Below are 23,007 nucleotides of genomic sequence, written 5' to 3'. Positions count from 1 at the left end.
TCCCTAACTTTCCCTAAAAACTTTTCTCTCAGGACTTCTTTATATCCCCTGAAAAAAGCTTTAACCCTTAGATTATCCGCTACTGTAGTTATACTACTGATATTAGCGCTCTGGGGCTTAAGAAACAATCACTATTCGATTCGCACATCATTTCCATACTTTCTTTAGCGTTAATGTGTTCTACCTGACGTTAGGGATATTGTCTCAGAGGCTTGAGACAATTTCTAAGTAACTTTGTCTCTGACTGTCAACGATGCTCACCTAAATTTGACATTGATGTTTTCATGTTCTATGTTGTCTATTGCAATAATTAGTCACACGATTTGTCATCGAGATCCCGTGTCAAGTGTGTGTCAAGAGTTGAAGTTATCGTAGTACGATTTTTGTGATTTTCTATTTAAATATATAATTTAAAAAATTCTAGCAATGATATGGAGTGTGCTGCTGGAAAAGGTAAGTTAGTTAAATATAAAATCAATTTATTGTTTAGCGAAGCTACGTTAGATTTTATTTAATAAAATGTTTTGTATGCTTGACATTGGATTTGTGTGGGCGATACTTGTTTAGTATTTAAATTATCTTTTGTTGTGCCTCACAAAGTAACGTGATTTTTACGTGAATAATTAAGTCGTATTAATCAATGTATTACTTGGCACTACAGTAAATTGTTCCTTACGTTATTATTAGTTTTCCTATAAGATACAAGATAAATTATTCCATAAGTAAACTTTTTTTCTGTAAATAATCAGTTTATACAGATATTATTCCTGACTCAGTCTTAATATGTGATCATCACAATTTGGATGGATATATATTGAAATGAAATAAATAGTATTGAAATTAATTACAAGCAAAACCACTGTAATATGTAGAGATAATTTATTTATCAAGAAGATAGTACTAATGAACATTATTAGATTACAATGTTGACGTTGATGAAGAAGATTTATTACTCCGGCCTTTCAAGAAAAATATAAGATTTTTAAATACTTTTATTATTTCAAGGTATACCAGACCACAATATAATTAACATACTAATTGTTATAATGCTGTAAGTTTTGACATAAAACTTAGAATTAATATATATTTACAGCATGAGTTCCTTAATGTTTTGTTTGATAACATTAAAGAAGTAAATAAACATGATAATAGACATAATGTAGAAAAGCTGACTTCTTATTATTGTGATAGATAATGTTAACTACAACTGCTGTAGAAGTCACCAGTCATCAGTCAGTCAGAAACATCAAGTTATCATGAGAATAATGTTAGAGATTTTGGTAGGTTATCCTTACATTTATTGTCAAAGTATTATTATTTCATGGGTCTTTTTTTGACATATTTTTTTAATTGATTGTAGAACTTATAAGTATTTGATAATTTAACCTTTTAAGAGGAAACTACAGAATTCCACAGTTCCATGCATCATTTTCATTATTGGTGAGGTAGACTCTTACGCCTTCCAAATAAACTTAGTTTTTGTCCTTATGAATTAAGCCATGATCTTGATTGAAATGCTTTTAACATCGCTTTAACCAATTTACCAACTAAACCTGTAGGCTTGTACAGTTAACAATATAGTAAGCCTATTTTTAATAGTTGCTTTTTAAATGCTTGCTTTTCTTATAGATTAGGACTATACTTTTGTAAGTACAGCTTGGGTAAGAAAAGCATACATGACAATGATGAATTGTGTTTTTCCCGCGTGAATGTTGACGCACATCCTGCATATTTCTATCCTTTTATGATCTAATGTTATCGGCGAAAGAGATGTGTGCATGCACAATGACATGTTTAACTTAACTTATGACAGCCCGTGACTTTTCATAAAACCTGGTCGAAGTATTCCATTCATAGGTTATATTAAGCCTATGCCAATCTTATCTTCAACGTTTTGTCATATTGAATATGTTATATTTAATAATTATTTACGAATAGCGCATTATTTGGGATTAACAATTTTCGAATATCTGCTACATTACGATAGTATGAACTATTGAGCTTTATGTATGGTAATAGTGCAATAACCCTTTCCTTTCTGTCCCCATTTCATGACAATGTAAAAGTACCACGATGCCCTATTTTACGCCCGTATAAGTTTTCGGGGTGAAAGGGTTATAAACAATAAGTATCTCTGGTATAGAAGGTGCTAGGGACCGTCTCTCCCGGGCTTTGAACATGCGCAAAGCGTCCATGTATACCTGGCCAATTGCAGCCACTAACTCGTGAACTTCTGACGTCTTTTGTTTTCCCCGAACTTAGAGGATATAGGTAAAAACAATTTATCATTATTAGTTTTATTTTTTATTATTATATTACTTTAAGGAAGTTGTGTCATTGAATTAGCTAATACATTAGTATGTATTTAATGTTAGCCGCACATTATTTAAGGTCAACTTATTGATTTAAATGGCTATTAGGCTCATTGATTTATAAATCTGAGTATAAACATTTTGTAAGTGTAATATTGTATATATGTTATTTGACAAATATTAACAACACACTTTCCTTAGGTATATGAACAATGTATCATAACATCGTCCTGTTAGCCATAGAACAAATCGTAGGACCGTAGGCCAAACTTTTCCGGGTTATCAATTGGTCAGTATTAATTTTCCCCACATAATTTGGCGTAAGTTACCTAACCTAACATTATAATTTTGGCATTCCCAGTTCTTGATTTTTTTTTTTGAATTATGATTATGGGTTTGCGCAAGTCAGAATTGGAGAAACGATACTAAAACATTAAAATTCAACGACCTAGGCACAAAGTATCGATATTTATATCTAGTACGCCATAAATCTCACATAATCGCTTATATATGCATTTTTCTTTCTATATTGTATCAGCTAATGAAAGAGAACAAATCCTGAAAAGGAAGGGCACTTGAAAAATATGAAGTTTTCTATTTTTGAGATCACAGCCTTACCTCCGGAGCCTTTTTAACGAATTTTTTTGTATAAAAAGTTTTTAATGCCGTCTTTCGTGTATTATGGGCAGGGCAGGGCATTGTGTATTATGTATGGCATTTTCAACATGTTCTACTTGGACAAGTGAGTCCTAAGTATCTTGTATCTTGTTATTAATGTGACTATATAACTGCGTAATAGTATATATGGGTAAGTTAATTATGAAAAAAAAATGTTACTACTTGCGTTTGAGTCAAGTATTTCTTCGTTCGTAATTTAAATATTTTTTTTAAGAAAGAAAATCAACAGATAAGTTAATGTATGAATTCGTAAATATTGTGTATTATGTATGGCATTTTCAACATGTTCTACTTGGACAAGTGAGTCCTAAGTATCTTGTATCTTGTTATTAATGTGACTATATAACTGCGTAATAGTATATATGGGTAAGTTAATTATGAAAAAAAAATGTTACTACTTGCGTTTGAGTCAAGTATTTCTTCGTTCGTAATTTAAATATTTTTTTTAAGAAAGAAAATCAACAGATAAGTTAATGTATGAATTCGTAAATATATAATGCATTCAATAGTGTATTGTTGCGTGATTTTGCTTATTCCAAAATTGATTATATCTGATTACTTAATAATTAGTATTCAGGGTAGCGATATCAAAAAGAAACGATAAGGCACACGTTGAGGAATTGTTTCGGCTTTCGTAATAAATTTGACCTTGGCATGTATAAGGCTTTGAATGAATCCGCGTGAATCCAAATCAATTTAATAACTAATTATATTAAACAATTCATAAAAATTTAGTTTTGAAATAAAATATAATTACTGTGTAAAGTTAAATGACGCACTAGAATTTTAAGAGTAAGATTTATGAACGAGACTTCCGTACGTCAAAATTTTTCATATGGAGTCTTAGTTCGCGTAGCTATGTTTTCTGAGCTCTACCCTTCAATCCTCAATGAATTAACGAAACACCTGGAATAAGATTACCATTTGAAAATGAGAACTGTTTATTAACTTAATTATTATTATTTTTCAGAGGGCCATAGTTGCGCTGGGTGCTTGAACGAGCTTGGTGAGGATGAATACCTATCGGCGCTTGGGCAGGACTGGCATAAAGACTGCTTTAGGTATGCTTATGCTATTCCTATCGACGAAAAGTGCATTTATGCAGTCCAAGGAAATCATTAAATAAATTCACACGGATGTAATACAAAATTTACCGATCCCGACCTTTTTGAATGCTATTTCGTTGTAGTTATCCCAATATCCGTAGTGCTGATCGCAACCTTGGAATAAAATCAAAACTCATGCTTGAGGTCAGCAAAGTTCTTTGCTATTTGGAGTTACAGGGTGCTGTTATTTTTATATACATATAGAAAAAATAGACCATAACAAAAAAAACGTATAAGAATAAGTTCAAGTTTATATGCTACCTATTAGTAATAATAAAAAGCATTTTGCATGCCAACATTTGAAATATTATTCGTATTAAAAATATACTTTATTGTAAAATGTATTTATAAATCGAAGTTAAACAGTACCCGGTATTTTCGAAGTTTTTTTAGAATATCGCGGCATCAAATCTGTTTCCAGGTGTTCTGTCTGCGATGCGCAGCTCACGACGTGGTACTTCGAGAAGGGAGGGCTGCTTTTCTGTCAAGCCGACTACTGGTCGCGCTTTGGAGAGATTTGCCAACAATGTTCCCAGGTGTGTTAATAGAATATTTTTTGGAATTAATGTAAAATAGGAACGCAATAAAATATTACCTCATATTTTATGCATTTTTCGTATTAATATCCTTTTGATCACTTGAACTTATCTCTGATAAGACTTAGTTATCGTTTTTTATGTTGACAACACTGTTATGTCATTATAAATTGACAATCATCTTGATACCTAATACTAAATATATTTAAAGCATCTCTGTGAATAAATGAAATACCCTTAGTAATTTAGAATTATATTTGTTCATATAAACGCTGGTTCTCAGAGTAAATAAATAAATCAATGGAGAGCAAGACCTAAAAAGTTCAACATTTTTAGGTCTGGGCCTCAGATTTCTGTATCTGTTTCATGATCATTTGTTAATCGAATAGGCAAGTAGGTGATCATTCTGTGCCTGACGCACGCCGACGACTCTTTGGGTCTAAGGCCAGCCGGTTTCCTCACGATGTTTTCCTTCACCGTTCGAGCGTATATTAAATGCGCACATAAGAAAATCCATTGGTGCACAACCGAGGATCGAACTTACGACCCAAAGATGAGAGTCGTACGCTGAAGCCACTAGGCTAACACTGCTTCTCAGGTTCATGGAGTAGACTGGAAAAATTAATACTTATCGTAATAATGTAATGTTAATTCTATTATTCTATGCGTAGATAATAACGGGACCGGTGATGGCGGCAGGCGATCACCGTTTCCACCCGGAGTGCTTTGCCTGTGACGCCTGTTCCGCGCACATAGACGACACAGAGCCATACGCGCTCCTTGATCGGTCGAGACTTTTCTGGTTAGTACCTGGCTTATGTTAAAGTAAAAATAAGTTAAGAAAACAGTTTTTGAACGGATTGAAGCTATGTATTATTATTATAAATTTATAATTATTTACATAATTTTAAATTTTCCGACGTTTCGCGTCCTTTACAGCTCGCGTGGACACCGTGACCAAGTTACATTTAAAATTATGTTAATAATTATAAGTTTATGATAATAATACATAGCTTCAATCCGTTTAAAAAGTGTTTTCTTAATGTGTAAAAGCTTAATAAAAATAATTTGTAACCTCTTTCGCATATAATACCTTAGTGACGGTTGTTTTATGATGCTGTTACGTTGCGAAAACTCTTGTACATAATATTGTTTGTGGTGTTACAAATATTTCTTTGTTAGAACTTATTTTTCTTTATGAATTCGTCCAATCTACGACTCTTAATAGTAAAAACATCCCACTACAAGTGATTATAGATTTTTAATCTCAAAAAACGGTGACAATTATATTGTTTTTGGTTTTAACTAACAACGTACAGTGTAAACTCTATATAACGACATTGTATGGCGTTATAGACAGTTGACATCCGTCTAGTCACACCAAAAGAAGTTTTAAGTGAAATTAAATGTCTAACTAAAAAGAAGGCTCCAGGTTTTAGGTTAAAGCCGTAGTTAAAATGACAACCTTATTTAATGCCTCATTTCGACTTCAATATGTTCCCAATATGTGGAAAGTTGCGGAAGTTATAATGATTCCCAAGCCAGGAAAACCTCCACACGAAGTCACGTCTTACAGGCCAATCTCACTGTTACCTGTTATAGCAAAGCTATTTGAGAAACTCTTACTCAAACGTCTTAACCCTATTATTGTCAAAAAGCAGCTCATACCAGATTACCAATTCGGTTTTAGAGAACAACATTCTACCATAGAGCAGGTTCATAGAATCACAAATAATATTGAAAAAGCACTAGAAGAACAAAATGTCTGCTCCACTGTCTTTCTGGATGTAGCTCAGGCATTTGATAAAGTGTGGCATCGAGGACTTGTTCATAAGTTAAGGAAATTACTGCCTCGTCAATTTGCAAATATTCTTGAGTCATATTTAACACAAAGAATGTTTAGGGTACGACAAGAAGATGATTATTCAGAACTAAAAGAAATAAAAGCTGGGGTGCCGCAAGGGAGTGTATTAGGTCCGGTCCTGTACCTCTTATACACATGCGATATTCCTGACCTAAAAGATAACGTTATCGCGACCTTTGCCGATGATACTGCTATCATGTCTACGGCGGCTACTGAAAAGGAAGCGGTAGTAAAATTACAAAAAGCCATAAATATTGTTGGCTTGTGGACCAAAAAATGGCGGATAAAACTAAATCAGTCTAAATCAGTTCCCATAAACTTTTCCAACAAAACATCAAACTACCTGTCAGTATATATTGATAACGTCAAAGTGCCGTTCCAAAATTCAGCTAAGTACCTAGGTATGACGCTAGACACCAAACTCCGATGGAAGGTCCATGTTAAAAAGAAACGTGAAGAGTTGGATCTCCGTTACTCTAAATTGTACTGGTTGCTCGGAAGGCATTCCACATTATCAGTACAAAATAAATTATTGATCTACAAACAAGTCTGGACTTATGGTTGCCAGCTGTGGGGCTGTACCAGTAATAGTAATATCCGAGTAATCCAACGATTCCAAAACAAAGTGCTCAGGGGAATAGTCAATGCTCCCTGGTACATTCGAAATTACGACCTCCATCGGGACCTTAATGTAGAGGACGTCACCACATTAATAAAAAAGACTGCTGGAGCACACGAACATAGGCTCCACCATCACGTGAATGTCGAGGCTATTCAACTCCTTGACACCACTGACCTAGTGAGAAGATTGAAAAGGATAAAACCATTTGAACTAGTGAACTAGTGTTAGTGAACTTTATTATTAAGTGCTAATCAGTGAATGAAAACAAAAATATATTGAACACAAGAACAGAGTGTCTTCCCTTTAATAGAGACTATAAGTAGCGTTATTGGATACTTACTTATGATAACAATCCTTTTTAGTAAATTAGGTTAGACTTAAATTACTTATTAGTCTTAAGTTAGGCTAGATCGTAATGTTCCATGATGTCGTAGTAAAGACACATGAATATAAAAAAAAAAATTAAATCGACGGACGTTACAAGGAGTTTATCATTGTAAATCTTTTCTAAAAGTATTTTTGGTACTATGTAAACTGATCGAGAACACGGTCATGAACGTATACGGATCAGGTATAAGAAATAGGTTGTCTTGCCTAAATAAATATTAATAAAAATACATTCTTCTAAGTGCAAATGAGGTATATGGACAAAAAGTTCAGTAGCTGCTAAAAAGAAGATCTTTGATGAGTGTTCGTTTTAAGGTAAATAAGAATATTACTGAAACATTATTTACAAATACATTTATATTAACGTTAGTACAATTGAGATGGAAGCTTAACAATAAACACCTTGGTAGGTAAACTTAGGAATATTTACAGAAAACTTATTCTATCTCGCAATAAAAAACGATTCGTTATCAACAAAATTTGTAACAAAAATAAACATTTCTATTATAATAATGCTAATGGAGTTTTGTAATTACCCAATAATCTATGCGATTAATCATTATTATCGTACTTTTACATGTTATCAAGTAATCAATTTAGCAGAATAGACGTGGTGGTTTTTCCTTATATAAAAAAAAACAAAGGCGTCCAATACAATTTCGCATACATATGAAACGTTTTGTCATACTGGCCACTTTGACCTCAAATATCTCCACTTTGGTTTGGAATTCCAAATTCAATATTTTACAGCTTAAACAATTATTCTTTTTCGAAAACCACGATTTACTTCATTTTCCCGTTTAAATTTTTTTTCCTTGCGTCACTCTTCTCATTCTCATTCCCGTCCAAATATTTTTTAGTAATCATCATTTCATCATTGAACTACCTATGAAATGACAAAAGTGCATAGATTAAATATTTTTTTTTTAAATCTACGTTTGTGTGAAAACGCAAACAAACGTAAGGACCTAATATTTATAGCAAGTCTTGCTTTTATTGTATTTACAATAGAGTATTAATCCATAAAATTGTAATTTAAACATCTTACCAAAACAAACGAGAGGAAAGTCTACATCTAATCCTTTATATATGGCGACAGACCTACCGCACAGTTACCGCGTTTGGTAGAATATAATTATTCGATTTTTTACACCTTAAAAGCGTAATCTAGGCTCAAAAAGGGTAAATATATGACCGTGGGTAACGTCTATTTCATCCGCTAAAAGTGTGTTAAACAAGTTCATCGTGTTTAACTTTAAAGTAATAGGAGTATTAAAAAAAATGTAATGCGTCAAACACGTTTGTCTCTTTTGGCTATGAGTTGTTACCTAAACATTATTCCCCAGTGGGGCGTGTTACGTGTCTGGCGGCGCGGGTGAACGGGGTTCGCACGCCATCCGAGTCGTAAGATTACCGGCTAATGCCATACGACTTGCGTCTTCACGTTGCGGAGCATTGACAATTGCACAGTAAGTTTTTTTCACACTTGTAAAATATTTCTTTAGTATGTAAAAGAAAATAATTGTTAATTATACAGGGAATAAATACAAAGCTGAGCATGCGCATTAAAAAAAGCACGACCAGTTGTTTATCTCATACTGTCATAGAAACTAAACTATTATTGATACCGTGTTTAACTAAATTTTACGAGCTTCCGTAACCTAGTGATTTAGGATATAACAGTTAACCCAGGCGTACAGTCCTAATGTGAACTAATTGATAAAATACGCTTAAATAAATCATGAATCATAAAACTAATTACTTAGATATGTCTAGTTTAATTAACAAACTAATAATCGGTAATTAATGGGCTAACAATTGCAGCGAGCGTTGTGCGGGAAAAATAAGTGCGTTGGTACGTGCCTTACTTCGAGCTGCGTTGCAGGCCTGCGTCAACCTTACATGTCATAGGTACGGCGCATGCGCAACTGGACAATGTAGAATTGCATGAATTGTGATTTTGTAGTTTGTTTGTTGTAAATATGTTGTTAACGGCCAGTGAACGTAGGTTACTTAATGCATGTGAATGGCAATAGGGCGTGATAGCTCAAACAATTCTTTAGAAACGTGATATTTGAAATAAAATTATCATTTTCAGGACTCATGTTTTGACAGCTTTTAATATACACTTTGTATATCATGCGACTTCTTCTAAAGAAGTTGTGCTTTTTTTTCATATCGCGTTACAACTTTGACTTATTATTTACAAACTTTTATAGAAGTTGCATGTTTTTAATGTCTTGTATTTTTTCTTTGCCTGACCACTACGTGGGCTACTTTTGCAGGTTATGTATTGTATTATATACTACTTATGATTGCATGTTGTATTTGATTCCTTTAGAATTTTCTGCTTGAGCAAGCTTGTCTTTTCAGTCTTGTTTTTTTGCAGCAGTGTTCATATGTTTTTCATCCATATTTTGTAACATCGTATTTTGGCCTAAACCTTCAATAGTTTGTTGGACATAATGGGTGCATTTTTTAAGCAGAATAGATTCAAGCTGCGGTATGCTGACGCTACACATCGGCGATAAAGTGCTAGAAGTTAATGGATCGCCGGTACGCAACCGTCCCATATCGGAGATCGAACGTACTTTAGCTAGGCCAGATGTTATACAGGTATTAATATGTTTATAGGTCTTTACCCTTTTAGTCTAAAGCAACTTCGTCTCTCATTTGATCTATTAAGAATAATTGCATGCCATTTTCCGATACAATTTACGACTAGATTTATGTTGATTCTGTTTTGTTTTCATTAAAATTTTAATAAAAAACTAAATTCGTTAAGATATTTTATTATTATAGCTTTCATTTTATAGTTCGCAAGTATCGTTTTTTTTGTACGTTAGTCTTGTTGTCTAGTATCGAAATATGTAGATAATCTATAAAAAAACTTTCAGCTCACAATAGAGCACAATCCAGACACAATAAATGCTAAACGCGGTATTTGTCAAGAAGACAAAACTAAGCACGAAAAATCGCCCGTTGAGAGGAAGATAAAAGAAGAAAACATTCCCAAAAGACATTCCGACGAAAGGAAGGAAAGACTGTTCAAGAGGAGAGGCGATGAAGGCAGAGTTAGAGTGATAAAGAGGAGGCAGGCTGCCTCGCCACCCCTCGGTGATAAGGAAAGAAGTAGCAGTATGTCTAAATTGCTTGATGTGTGAGTACCTAATATATATAATAAATATATCTGTAAGACAATTTATCTTATAACACTAACCTTGTATTGTCTTTTGTTAACATAGCTTTTAAACATTGAAAGGAAACAATTATTTAACCGGAATAAAGCTATTTGTATTATTATAAACTTATAATTATTTTACATAATTTTAAATTTAAATTTTTCCGCCGTTTCGCGTGCTTTACAGCGTGTGTGGTCACGTGACAAATTTAAAATTATGTAAAATAATTATAAGTTTATAATAATACAAATAGCTTTAATCCGGTTAAATAATTGTTTTCTTTCAACACAAACATTTTTCAGAGGCTCGTGTTTGTATTTTTTATAACACAGATCAATTAAAGATTTTATACTTGACAGCACAAAAATATTTACAAATTTTGATTCTTTCTAGCGTCCCGCTGGTATTTTTTTTAGATGTATGTTACAATTTTGTATTGATAAATGTTTATTAGGTATTGTATCTCCTCGGAAAAAGTTGAATGATAGTCTTTTCAGTCACCATTATTATAACATAATTGTGACACAGGGTCGATGGAGAACAACCGAGTGGCGTATTGTGTGACCTGAGTCGAGCGCGATCTTTTCGGGCGGAGCCACCGCACGGGCAAAAGGTTTTTCGGGCTTCGGACTTATTACAGGTAAAATATGTAACCTCTGCAGGTTAATTTGATGATTAATGTTGTTCCTTTATAAGACTATCTTTAAAAATTTTAAAATATTATATAGATAAAATTGATTTGAAAATATTGAAATATTGAGCGCCTTTAAGGCACTTTTTGCCACGCACCACCACTATGTGGAATCAGCTGCTCAGTGAACTACCAATTCTGGCAAGGCACTTGCGAGCCTTCTGACATTGTTCATGGTCTTGCCAGTGATAAAATAAAGCTAAATTAAACTATTAATATGAATACATGAAATTGTTATTAAAATATATATTATGTCTCTGGAATTTTATAATTTGAGCTCGTTTTTCAATATCTACATTAATTTTATCCTAGTTATAATAAATTTAAAAGAAATTTTATAACATTTATCAAACGTGATCTTTATGGTTTGTATTATTTTCTAGGGCGAGCTTCTAGGCACCGGTTTCTTTGGGCAAGTGTATAAAGTAACTCATCGGGCTACTAATGAAGTAATGGTACTGAAGCAACTTTACCGCGTGGATGAAGAGGCTCAAAGGAACTTTCTGAAGGAAGTGGCAGTTCTTCGATCTTTGCGGCATAGAAATGTACTGCGCTTTGTCGGAGTCCTGTACAGGGATAGAAGGTTACACTTGGTGACGGAGTATGTTGACGGAGGGACCTTGCACGATTTATTGCAGGTATTGAAATTCTAAAAATTTCCTCTTTTGATTAAGAAATATCGACAACCGGTTTTAGAATTATTCTCTAAATAGCAAACTTATTCTAAAAAAATTGTGGTTAATTCTCAAAAATATAAGTAACAACAGTAACAATTCTCTTTAATTTTTAAATCAAAAAGTATTTTTTTAATTATAATATTGTAGTAGTACAGTATGTTTTTCAGCTTACATTGCATGAAGAAAACTAAAGTTTTGTAAGGCCAATTTATATTACATATTCAATTTATAATTTAGAACACAAGTCGCCCGTTAAGTTGGAGCGTACGCGCTCGTTTGGCGCGGGACGTATCTGCGGGCGTAGGATATCTACATCGTATGAATGTCATACACAGAGATCTCAACTCACACAATTGCCTCGTTAGGACGGACCAGGTATAATTCTTATATTTATCAAATAGATTGCTAGAAATACGTCTGCTCCACATTATAATTCTGAGCCAGGGCAAGTTTCTAACACACACACATTACATATGTCCATAATATTTTGTTATGTTTCTTTTTTGATTATTATTTTGTGTTTTCTGTGTGTGTTTCATTAGTAATAAATGTTATGTCTGTCTGTTACATTCTTAGTAGCTTCTAAAAGTTTTTAATGTAACTGTTATCTTAATAACCATCAGACAGAGGGTAGTTAAATTTTTTGTAATTTTTGATTTAATACAATTTTAGGAAAACTCGGAATCTTAAGCACTCTTAACTAGTGAAACTTAACTGAATGAAATGCGTTAAATTGAATATTTTTCGAATCGACACAGGAAAGGAAATTTGCCGGAAAATCCTATATATTATTTGTGCGACAGAATGAGTTGGAATAAAAGTTGTTAGAGATTTGTATTTCTCTAATTTTTGCAGGATATGACAGTTATAGTAGCGGACTTTGGTTTAGCTCGTATCGTACAACGCACAGCTAGTAGCGCGCCGCCGCATTCTTCCCTTCGACGGAAACGATATACGGTAATGTACTAAACATTCAGCAACATCTACAATCTGCAACTAGGAACGATACGATGACGTCCTAAATCGCGCTTTTCAAACATTTCCAAAATTGCGTTACGTTACGTGTAACGTACGTGCGATACGTTATACTTGAACAGTCTATAAGTGCTAAGTAAAATCTCGACATCACGGTTTTGCTTGCATCGCTTCTTTATTTATTTTATACATACACAGAAAAAAGAAGTTTACAATAGCGTGGTGGAAACATAAACTGGTAACAGTTAAATTTATTTATTACTAGTCGAGGATCCACCCTTTATTTTTGGACACTTTCTTCCACAATTACAATATATTTGCTTCATTGTATAAAAATAGAATCAATGTTTCAATAAGGTAACAAATTTATTGTGTGAACTTATTTTTATAAACAGAAAACAGAGAACTTAAAAGAGTATTTTTTCGTTATAGAATTACAAAATAAAACTGTAGTAAGTTGAAACTGTAAAAACGAAATTATTAAAAATATTTATACTGCAGGTGGTAGGTAACCCTTACTGGATGGCTCCAGAGATGATGAACGGCAACGTGTACGATGAGAAAGTGGATGTCTTCTCTTTCGGGATTATACTTTGTGAGGTAAGTCATTCAGGGTCAAGTCAGGCCACAGAAGAAAGAAGTTGCATAATATAAGACTATCCGTAGCCTCGATTATATGTACGGACGGCGTGCTTATTTATGATATAATATATTTTGTTTAACCATAAAATACACTGAAAATAACAAACTTCATTTCACAACGTTGTTAGCTTGTTATGAAATTTTATGAAGACCTCGACGTTGTCCATATGTTTTATGTGTTTGCTTGTATCTGGGTGCTGTTTCACTAGTCCAATTAGTTTATATCTACCTGGTCCAGTGAGACAACAGCTGGCTGCACGTCCATCAACGAAGAGACATGGAATTTTTTTTAACAACACATTAGCCTCCTGATGGACTGGAAAACTCCTGACTGAATTTAAGAAGAAATATAGTTTTAACAAATTGAACTAAGTATGACGCCATTTGTATAGAATTGATATTTGGCCGAGCTCACAAAAAAAAACATTTTGTGTAATAAAGTAAAAATTGCAAGTTAAAGTAGAATTTTCGTATATTTATCTATTATTATAATAAATATTGCGTACCATGGCATGTGCTTACGTGTCCTTGATTAGAGAAATGGTAGTATATGTAGAATTTTATATTTTTATTTTGATATATTTAAATAGTTGAAGCGTATTTTCATTGGCCGTGTTTAATAACTATGAATGGAAAGTGAAATTATGTCAAACAATAAATTATTTCGTCTTCTAATTGTCTTCAGATAATTGGTCGCGTATCTGCCGATCCTGACTTTTTGCCGCGACGGACTGATTTTGGACTGAACGAATCTGTATTCTATGAGAAGTTTTGCAGAAACTGCCCGGAACCGTTGTACCGTTTGGCTTTTCTGGCTTGCCATTTGGATCCAGATACTAGGTATACTTTTTACGTTCTGATAATTTGGATGATCATTAAAGTAATCGTATAATTAATTTCATTTAAAGATAATAATATAAAAAAGAAAATGATAATAACAGCTAAATAATAATAATCTTTATTTAAAATAAAACTATTAATAAAAATAATATATTGTAAAATATTGTCTCTTGTTTCTTCCAGACCGCCCTTTGAAGTGATGGAAATATGGCTGGAGTCTCTCGTGATGCACTTATCGAACCCTGGGCCGTTGCCCCCCACATTACTGGCCGATATTCTCCAATACACGCACCGTGCTACAACTCGGGACCACGGGACGCCCGAATGTCCGAACCACTCGGATAATGGTATATTCTGCGCCAATAAGACCAGATGCAGCTGCGAGAACTTGGAAGAGGCGTTGAAAGATGGAGTGGTTAAGGTGAGGCGGTTTTAATAAAGTCAAAGCTTGGAATTCTTTTCTTTCTTTATTTATTAAAAACCCATTCGGTAACTAACTCAATAAATAAGCCAAGTCTAAAAAAAAATACTTTGAAAATAAGGTTTTCTGTTTCTACAATATATTCTATATTACACGTTGATTATTATTTAATATTACTTTTTTGAATTCAGTTTTAAAAGCTTTAATATCCATCTCCATTTAAGCCGAGTGGAATAGTAAATAGACTGGAATCTTGGTTTAATCTCTGTTTAGAAATAATTATCTGCTGAAGTAAGCAAAACGAGCTCTTGAATGTGCTTTTCGCACCTTGAAAAGAATTTTAAACAGTAATATTTTATTGAAAGAAAACAATTTTTTAACTGGATAAAAGCTATTTGTATTATTATAAACTTATAATTTTTTCTTTTAAATAAAAAATGGTTTTCTTTCAATGTGCAAAAGCTAAGTTAACCAAAGACACTACTAGTAATGTTTTATTACAAAATAATGCATTGTTTGTATGTTTAAATGTCTTTATTATTATAAAATGGCTTTCGTTTGTTTAATTCCAAAAAAATTAAGAAGTTTTGTAGGGTGAGTTTTCCTAAAAACAGGATAATATTTGGTTTCTTTTAATTCTTATTTGTGTACTTATTTATGATTGCAGTCCCAATCAAACGCAGCCATAGAGTGCGTCCGTGGCGGACGTGCTTTAGGCAAGTGTGTGTCTGCGAGTCATATCGCACCGCGTGTCGTAACGTTAACGGCCTCGTCTCGTCTCGGCCTGTCTCGATCTCATCACGCACTCGCACCAGGTTACATACTGCGCGCGGAAGGACACAGTATTAATATTACTAAGGTCAGTTAGGTTGTTTTTTTTTAGAAAATTTATGTTAACAAGAAAAAGAGAATTGTACCTCTCTGTTGTTAAGTTACTCAAATTCTTATTATTGGTAGAGTATAAAAAAAAAATTGCACACACAAACATACTCCCATACAACTTTATTTGTACTAACTCCTAAGTATTTGACTGCTTTGTTTTGTTTTACTTTCCTTTAAAACGTTAAATTTGTTTGCCTACCCATATATGTATGTACTTTTTGTTACTACTCAGTATCACTTTACTATGGAATAGAAGCCTGGTTATCCATATCACAGGTTCTTACCTAGTTTGGAAATCAGTGTCGCAATACTTTCTCAACTGTAATCTTATTTATTGTTGTAAATATTATGAGAGAAAATACATAAATTTAAAAAAAATATTATGAAATGGGGTGTGAATTTTAATAAATATGTTACAGGTGGACGATATATCCGAATGGCTCGACCCTCCCCCTCTCAAACGCACCAGCCCAGATTCACATCTCAACAACTTACTCAACGAAAACAAAACCAGGAAAATTGAGGAAAACCTCCCGGCTTTTTTACGAAATCAGTCTTTTGAAGAACTCGAAACTGAAGACAAACACAACACACCACCTCCATTTTACAGACATTACAGCATCCCGGACAATTGCGAGTTACAAAATGACTCGGACAACTCCTCAGATGACGAACTTGACATACAGATAGACTGCAATCCCAAAATTATCACAGATATTGTCAAAAGTAACATACTCTCCAAAAAAGCCAGTTACGACTTCACCTGCGCCGAGCCAGAGGAGAAGGAATCAAAAATGGATGTTAAATGTGAGAGAAATTCACTCGCAAAGAAGCTACTGATGTCCCCGAAACTAAGCAGACTGTTCAAACCCAATTCAGAGACAAGAGAGGATGACAAGTCGAAAAGCAAGTTCTTCGTCCAAAAGCCAGCTTCACCGAGGTACAGAGTGAGACCTAGCGGAGATGACGCTAACATGAACAGGGACGTCCTTAAGAGCGACTTGAAACTGGCAAGTCTAGGCAAACCTATGACGCCCATATTCCGAAGAAACATCGGGGAAAAGCAGGATTTCGAGGGCAGATACAGTTACCGAGATAAGAAGCAAGAGAAGCTCGATAGACGGAAATTGGAGCCTGTTAGGAATTTAACGCCGCTATTTGAGAAAAAAGACGAAAAGCCCAAAAGGAAAGAAGGAATTTCACGCAGCAATTATGTGAGGCTGGCGAACTTGAAGATCAGTAAGGAGTTGGAGCCTCAGAGTGACGTACGTAAGTCCCCGCCCGAGAGAGTTATTTAATATATTCAAAATGCTGATTCACGTAAGAACACACTGGATATTCAGTCATTTACACACATAATGTTTCAAAACACAAACTTTACAAATTATTACAGATTATATTGGAAAATAAATTTCGGGGTATTCTTGCGTGAAAATTATATTTTCCGGTGGTCGACTCGCTTCAAAGTATTAATTGTTCCTGCCATGGTTAGAATTTATTCCCCACAGTTATTTGCTTCCTGTTATTTACAAGTTCTATAAAATGTTATTGTTATTGACCATCGGAACATATAAACTGACTTCATATATTTTGCCAAAGTATCAATAAAGATTGTCCAATTTAAAATTATATTTCAGCTGATCGTTCTTCCTATTATATAAAGATATGAAATGTTTAAACAGAAATATTATTTGAATTATATTATTTTGAAAATATGAGGTCGGTTTATAAACATAATCTTGCCAAGTTAAAAGTTTACAGTTGTTAATTTGTTATGTACTTATTATAATGTAAGCTTGGAACGGAAATTGCTAAGTATACACATTTTTGTAATTTTCGATATAACAGGATAGTCTAGCATAGATCAATCACATATTTAGGATGATAGCACCAAGACCTTTATGAAAAGATAAAACCCCAGTGGTACACTCTCATGGCTGGTTTCGTGGTGTCCCGTCGTATGTACAGCCGCTATTATAGTTAAGTGTATACTAAATGTAGATTTTTCACAATTGTTAGAGTATGTATATATTAGCGCCATCTGTTTTCTGGGGTTGATAATTGCCGTAGAGTTTATACTTTTTTTAAACCGGCCTGAGAAATGTTGTATTTTCGACAGTTTGTTATAGATGACCATCGCATCTCCCATTATAGCCATAATTTTTAATAACCTTTAAAAGTTATCAATTTTGATACAGTTATTAAAAGTTGATGTTTTATACAAATATACAAAGTTCAATAGATTTTTTACATTGTTTAATGCATAGTTAATAGCTTTTAGGTTTGCTGGTGCCTTTATCAAGACTGCGTAGTCTGATATTTGGTAGAATAGATCATAGAGCATGTTCAGCGACATAATACAAATTCTCAAAATTTCCGTGGCTTTACAATTGAAGACAGTGAACTTCTATTAGCAATTTATTTTGAAGAAATTTCAAACCAGTTTGGGTTATTAGACAAAGTGCTTATTGCATTCCGCCTTAAATATTATTTTGGCAAAGTTTTATATAAAGTATTAGGTAAATATTGTGCTTTACTACGCTCTCTAGTGCCAATAATAATATAAGAACTTTTAAAGAAGTACATAATTATATCGTGTCATGCTTCGGGCCATTTTTTTCTTTTTATTAAATATTAACAGATCGAATAAATTATTAACCATACGTATATTTAAGGCTGATTTTCTTTTCATGGTGCCATTTTTTTAGAATTTAGTAAGTACCTATATGTTTGAATAAAAACTGTCTGCATGGCGTCAAATTCAGTAGCTACTAAAACAGACAATTCATTTTTATATAAATATTTGTACTATTTTTAAATATGCCATGTTGATGTAGCTTTTGGTTTATTTGCATTACCATGCTCATAGTTGGATATTGTCTGTGATACATTTTTTTTAGAAAATGTTGCAATAACAAGTATTAATTATAGATTGTAATGGATGTATAACAAAAAAATAAACAATAGAATATCTACAAAATTAACACATTAACCGCTAACATCGAGGTTTCCGTCTCCTTGCATTCCGAATCTTTATACTGTTTGTAAGTACAAAATAAAGAATATATTCCATAAAAAAATGTTTTATTATTATTAATCAGAATTCAGTATTAGTGGATATTATTTCCAATAAAATAAAAAGGATTAAATAGCTTTGAAAACCACAACTTTATTTCAATAATGGTGTCTTCGACACAATAGTTTACAAATGAAACTATAAATAGGAATAATACACATTTTCAAAAAATTTAAAATAAATTTAACAATAGAAATGATAGCAAAGATAAATCGATACAAATACTCTTATCAATGCGATTCGAGTTGTTGGTTATTTTACTATGCTATTAAATGATGTCTCCACTACATTGTGTATATATTATGATATGAAAAATATATGGCAAAAAAAATTATTAAGATTACAACATACTGAGTTCACTATAGGGCTATTAGACAGTTATATTCAGCGCCAAGTAATAAAAACATGTAATATTATTTCATCTCGAATTCAAATTTAGCCAGCGCCTGTAATTCGTCACAACATAAATTGAAGCTGCAGTAAATAAACAATTTTATAGTTAACCTATTTTGTATTGATTTTCATTACGTCAATCCGTATTGTGACGACAAAGCGAGCTTCAGTTCACATGACCTTATGCCGTCACAATTGAAAACAAAATTCAAAAATAAAAAAATCCAAATAAAACAAAAAGAAGCCCTTGTCAGATAAATGGTTTTGTGCAGAAAGTTTACAATAATTTAGACTTATACATAGTTTCAGACATGTATTACTTACAACTAGAGAGATTTTTTAGGCAGGCGGTCGTGTAAATTTACAAGTAGATTAAAAAAAAAAACAAACAACTTTTAATTATTCCAATGCAAATGAGAATTCATATCTAATAAATAGTATATTCAACTAATAAATATGTATGTATGACTTAATTTGGCTGAAATAATACGCCAATAAAAGTTAAGCCCGCCCGCCTTCAGTGCATTAAATACAGCATGCAAGTTATACGATATGTATGTGCTGTATATTCTAATTTAATTATGTAGTGACCGTGCGATTTAAGTGTAAATTACGAAAAAATAAATGCAACATTTAATACCTAAGAGAAAATCTAATGTAAATTTGTTCTAAAACTTAGTTTACTAGTTTTTATATTTAAGGCTCGGTACGGACGATCGACTCGTCGCATCCCCAAAATGTCTATCATTATCGTCTTTGGTAAAAGCGTAATGTAATTTGGTAATCGATAACGCCTTTTACTCATTTCATAACAATAAATTAATTTCACGCTCTGCGTTCTAGGACCCTAGTTTTGTTCGAAATTCGACTCGCTCATCAGTATCGAACCTAAAGGTACCTACTGAAGGCTACGTAGCGCTACTGCGTACTCTAAGTACAGCATTTTTAAATTCGATCCAAATTTATTCGCCCCTTTACATTCGATGTGTTGATTTATAGGCTTTCCACAATCTAACTTTTAGCCTCTAAACAAAAATATTTATACAGATATATCAGAGTACATCTTCATCCTAGCAATATAGCACCGGTCTTAAACGTAGGTGCCAAAGTGTAGCCATTCTTTTTACATAGATTTTGCTATACATTGTAACCGAGACTTACAATGTGTTTAACAAATAGATAGGAACAGAAATTTAGCTTACACATTTTAACTTAACACATAGCTGATCAATCCTTTCCTTTTCCGTACTTAATTGTATGATCTACTGATTTAGAATAAAATACATTGGCACTAAAGGTAATCTATACCTGGAAGAAAAAGGTTTAATTGACAGCTATTTTTGGTGCTTAGAAACGAGTGTCATAAATCACATGTTTACTGAGACCCTAATGTACTACAAGACATATTCGTGGGTTATTTATGTCACAAAATAAATAGACTCAAATCAGAAACTTTGTATGCGTACAATTATATCTATTTATTTTGTGACAGTCATCTAAAAGATATCCAAAAAAACGACTAGTTATGGCAGTAAGGTTAGGTAAGCGTGCGACTAACGAGGTGGCGACGCGGCTGCGATTCTTTGACGCAGTCGTGCGAATTTCCCATGTACTAGTCGCAATTGTGTGCGCAGACGCGTAGATAGCTCCCTTTGAAGCGCCTGCACTTCAATTAACTCACGGCGAAGCTGTTGGTAGTCGGACCGAACCTGATTAAATATATAGTGATTGTACAATAGGTGTTTTGTTCAATTAAAATTGTTGGAGATTTACATTTTTAAAGTTTAAACGCGTCGAAGTTAAAACAACCTGTTCAAGGAGGCATGTATGTGTTTAAATTATCATATTTTATATTATAAAATAAACTGCATGTTAAAAGTGAGGGATAAACTTGGGGAAACACATACATGACTTTTTAAAGAATCAAAAAATGTGTAAGAATAATATCTAATTCTGATACAATTTCTGTATATTTCAATTGTCTTTCACGCACATGTACACATTCTTTGAAACACTATTGTACCTTTTAAGTACACAACAGAAGCTGAAAGGGAACTAACAATGTCATAGTCAATAATGGCATGAATTGTGAACATGGTTGCCCATGGGAAGTATTTGTGTGAAGTGATGTTGCATTGAAAATATTAAGGCTACAAAGTAGCTGGATAACTTTGAAGTCCATTTTGTTTTACATCCTTGTATGCATAATCAATGTATTGTATGTATTGTCATTATAGCCAGTAATATACAATCTATTTAATTCTACTGAAATAAATAGATTACCCAGCTACCTCCAGTCTTAATTTCCTTTAAAATTTCAACTCCTGCAACAAAACTAAAAGCCGTAGATAAAGCGACACTGGTTCCTGTTGAGTAGGCCTTCAACAGGGCTTAAACTTTGTACCACATTCAAGCCTGTTTCTTGACTAATGTCAACAAGCAATATTTATAGTTTGCCATTTAATATTAACAATGGCTGGGCAAAGACACTATACAAATAAATTTAGGTCAACTGTACATCTCATCATCAAATACAACCGAGTCTGTGTGTAACTTTTTAATTATACAAAACAGCAAACTATAAAAATAGATGACAAAACACTAAATATTCTCTGACCTTTCCTCAACACAATTATGCAAGGGGCTGAAAAAGTAAAGATTTCTATTTTATATCAATTTATAAAATTAATTATCAATGACAATTACCCCAAAATAAAATTTCATAAGCAACTCTGATGTTAGTGGGTAGTATGTGTATATTTGAGTGTTAAATAACATATAGCTAATATAAAATTATTATAAATTAATTATCCTATTCATTTTAGGATATAAAATTTTTGTAAATATAACTCTGACAATTCTCTTTAATAATTACCTAATGTACATAGAGAAGCAATATTTACTTTGACAAATACATGAATCAAATATGCTAATGGAATGTGTAAATACATTACATTCCACACTATTGACTCAAATTTAACACTGTATGTTTGACAATCCTCAAGGAAATATTTGAACCCATTTAAGCCACATTCTTTTTATTGCTCATGTTAATTATTAAAAATATTGCTTAACCTTATACTTACCTCAGAAACAGATTTCAGTAAATTGACAATACAAACATCCTGGTTGTTGATGGGAGTCACTATCTCCATCCCTCCTCCATCAAGTTTCCATTCCATCAGATCAAGTTGTTCATTTGTTTGTTTTACCTAAGCAAACATACTTCACACACTCATACACTTTTCTCTATTTTTGATTTAATAAATAGTATTGTAAAATTAATTACACAATCATTAACAAGTATATACAAGGATACAAATTATTATTTTATTTTAGAAATACACTTTATTAATATTATTCGTTGACAAGATTCGAGGTTAAAGGAAAAAGAGTCTCTTTTTCGTTTAACCTCGAAGATCTTTAAAGAAATATGAATTTATTTTATACAATATAATATAATAATTAGTTACTCCGTTATATTATAATAGGACAGCGGCTGGTTGACCTAAATAAGCTCATCTATATTATGTCTTAAATCTAAGCAAATAACACGGGAAGTATTTTTTTTACTTACTGTATCGTCCAGTTCCTCAATTGTAACCTCTTTCTCTGTCATTTTATGAGCTAAATGAAGTGTTTTAATTTATATTTTTGATTACACATCAATTTACTAAGCTAATCTACGAGAAACAAGCAGAAAATTTTATTTTTAACTTGAGT

At 32.8% G+C, this 23,007-nt stretch overlaps 2 protein-coding genes across 4 annotated transcripts; one reads left to right on the top strand and one right to left on the bottom strand.

The window, feature by feature from the left end:
• The first annotated feature begins 317 nt into the window (after positions 1–317).
• On the top strand, positions 318–18,887 carry LOC123712991 (LIM domain kinase 1). Of its 3 annotated transcripts, XM_045666437.1 has the most exons (17): positions 318–453; positions 3,961–4,051; positions 4,518–4,632; positions 5,304–5,434; positions 8,852–8,974; positions 9,330–9,416; positions 9,992–10,121; positions 10,403–10,665; positions 11,216–11,327; positions 11,762–12,016; positions 12,293–12,430; positions 12,911–13,012; positions 13,532–13,630; positions 14,358–14,512; positions 14,696–14,933; positions 15,601–15,792; positions 16,235–18,887. In XM_045666437.1, exons 1-17 carry the CDS (start codon positions 432–434, stop codon positions 17,111–17,113), a joined length of 3,132 nt encoding a protein of 1,043 aa, XP_045522393.1. In that variant the 5' UTR covers positions 318–431; the 3' UTR covers positions 17,114–18,887. The 3 variants fall into 3 exon arrangements, with proteins under 3 accessions (XP_045522393.1, XP_045522396.1, XP_045522395.1); XM_045666440.1 differs by lacking the exon at positions 9,330–9,416; XM_045666439.1 differs by lacking the exon at positions 9,330–9,416 and having other exon boundaries at positions 9,989–10,121.
• A 77-nt stretch (positions 18,888–18,964) lies between these two features.
• On the bottom strand, positions 18,965–23,007 carry LOC123713406. Its single transcript, XM_045667050.1, has 3 exons — positions 22,862–23,007; positions 22,371–22,496; positions 18,965–20,993 (listed from the first exon to the last, which is right to left on the bottom strand). Exons 1-3 carry the CDS (start codon positions 22,901–22,903, stop codon positions 20,838–20,840), a joined length of 324 nt encoding a protein of 107 aa, XP_045523006.1. The 5' UTR covers positions 22,904–23,007; the 3' UTR covers positions 18,965–20,837.

The sequence above is a fragment of the Pieris brassicae genome, chromosome 8, assembly GCF_905147105.1.
Source record: "Pieris brassicae chromosome 8, ilPieBrab1.1, whole genome shotgun sequence".
Lineage (NCBI taxonomy): Eukaryota > Metazoa > Arthropoda > Insecta > Lepidoptera > Pieridae > Pieris > Pieris brassicae.
The sequence above is the reverse complement of the archived record's forward strand: the minus strand, read 5'-3'. Positions and strand labels throughout refer to the sequence as shown.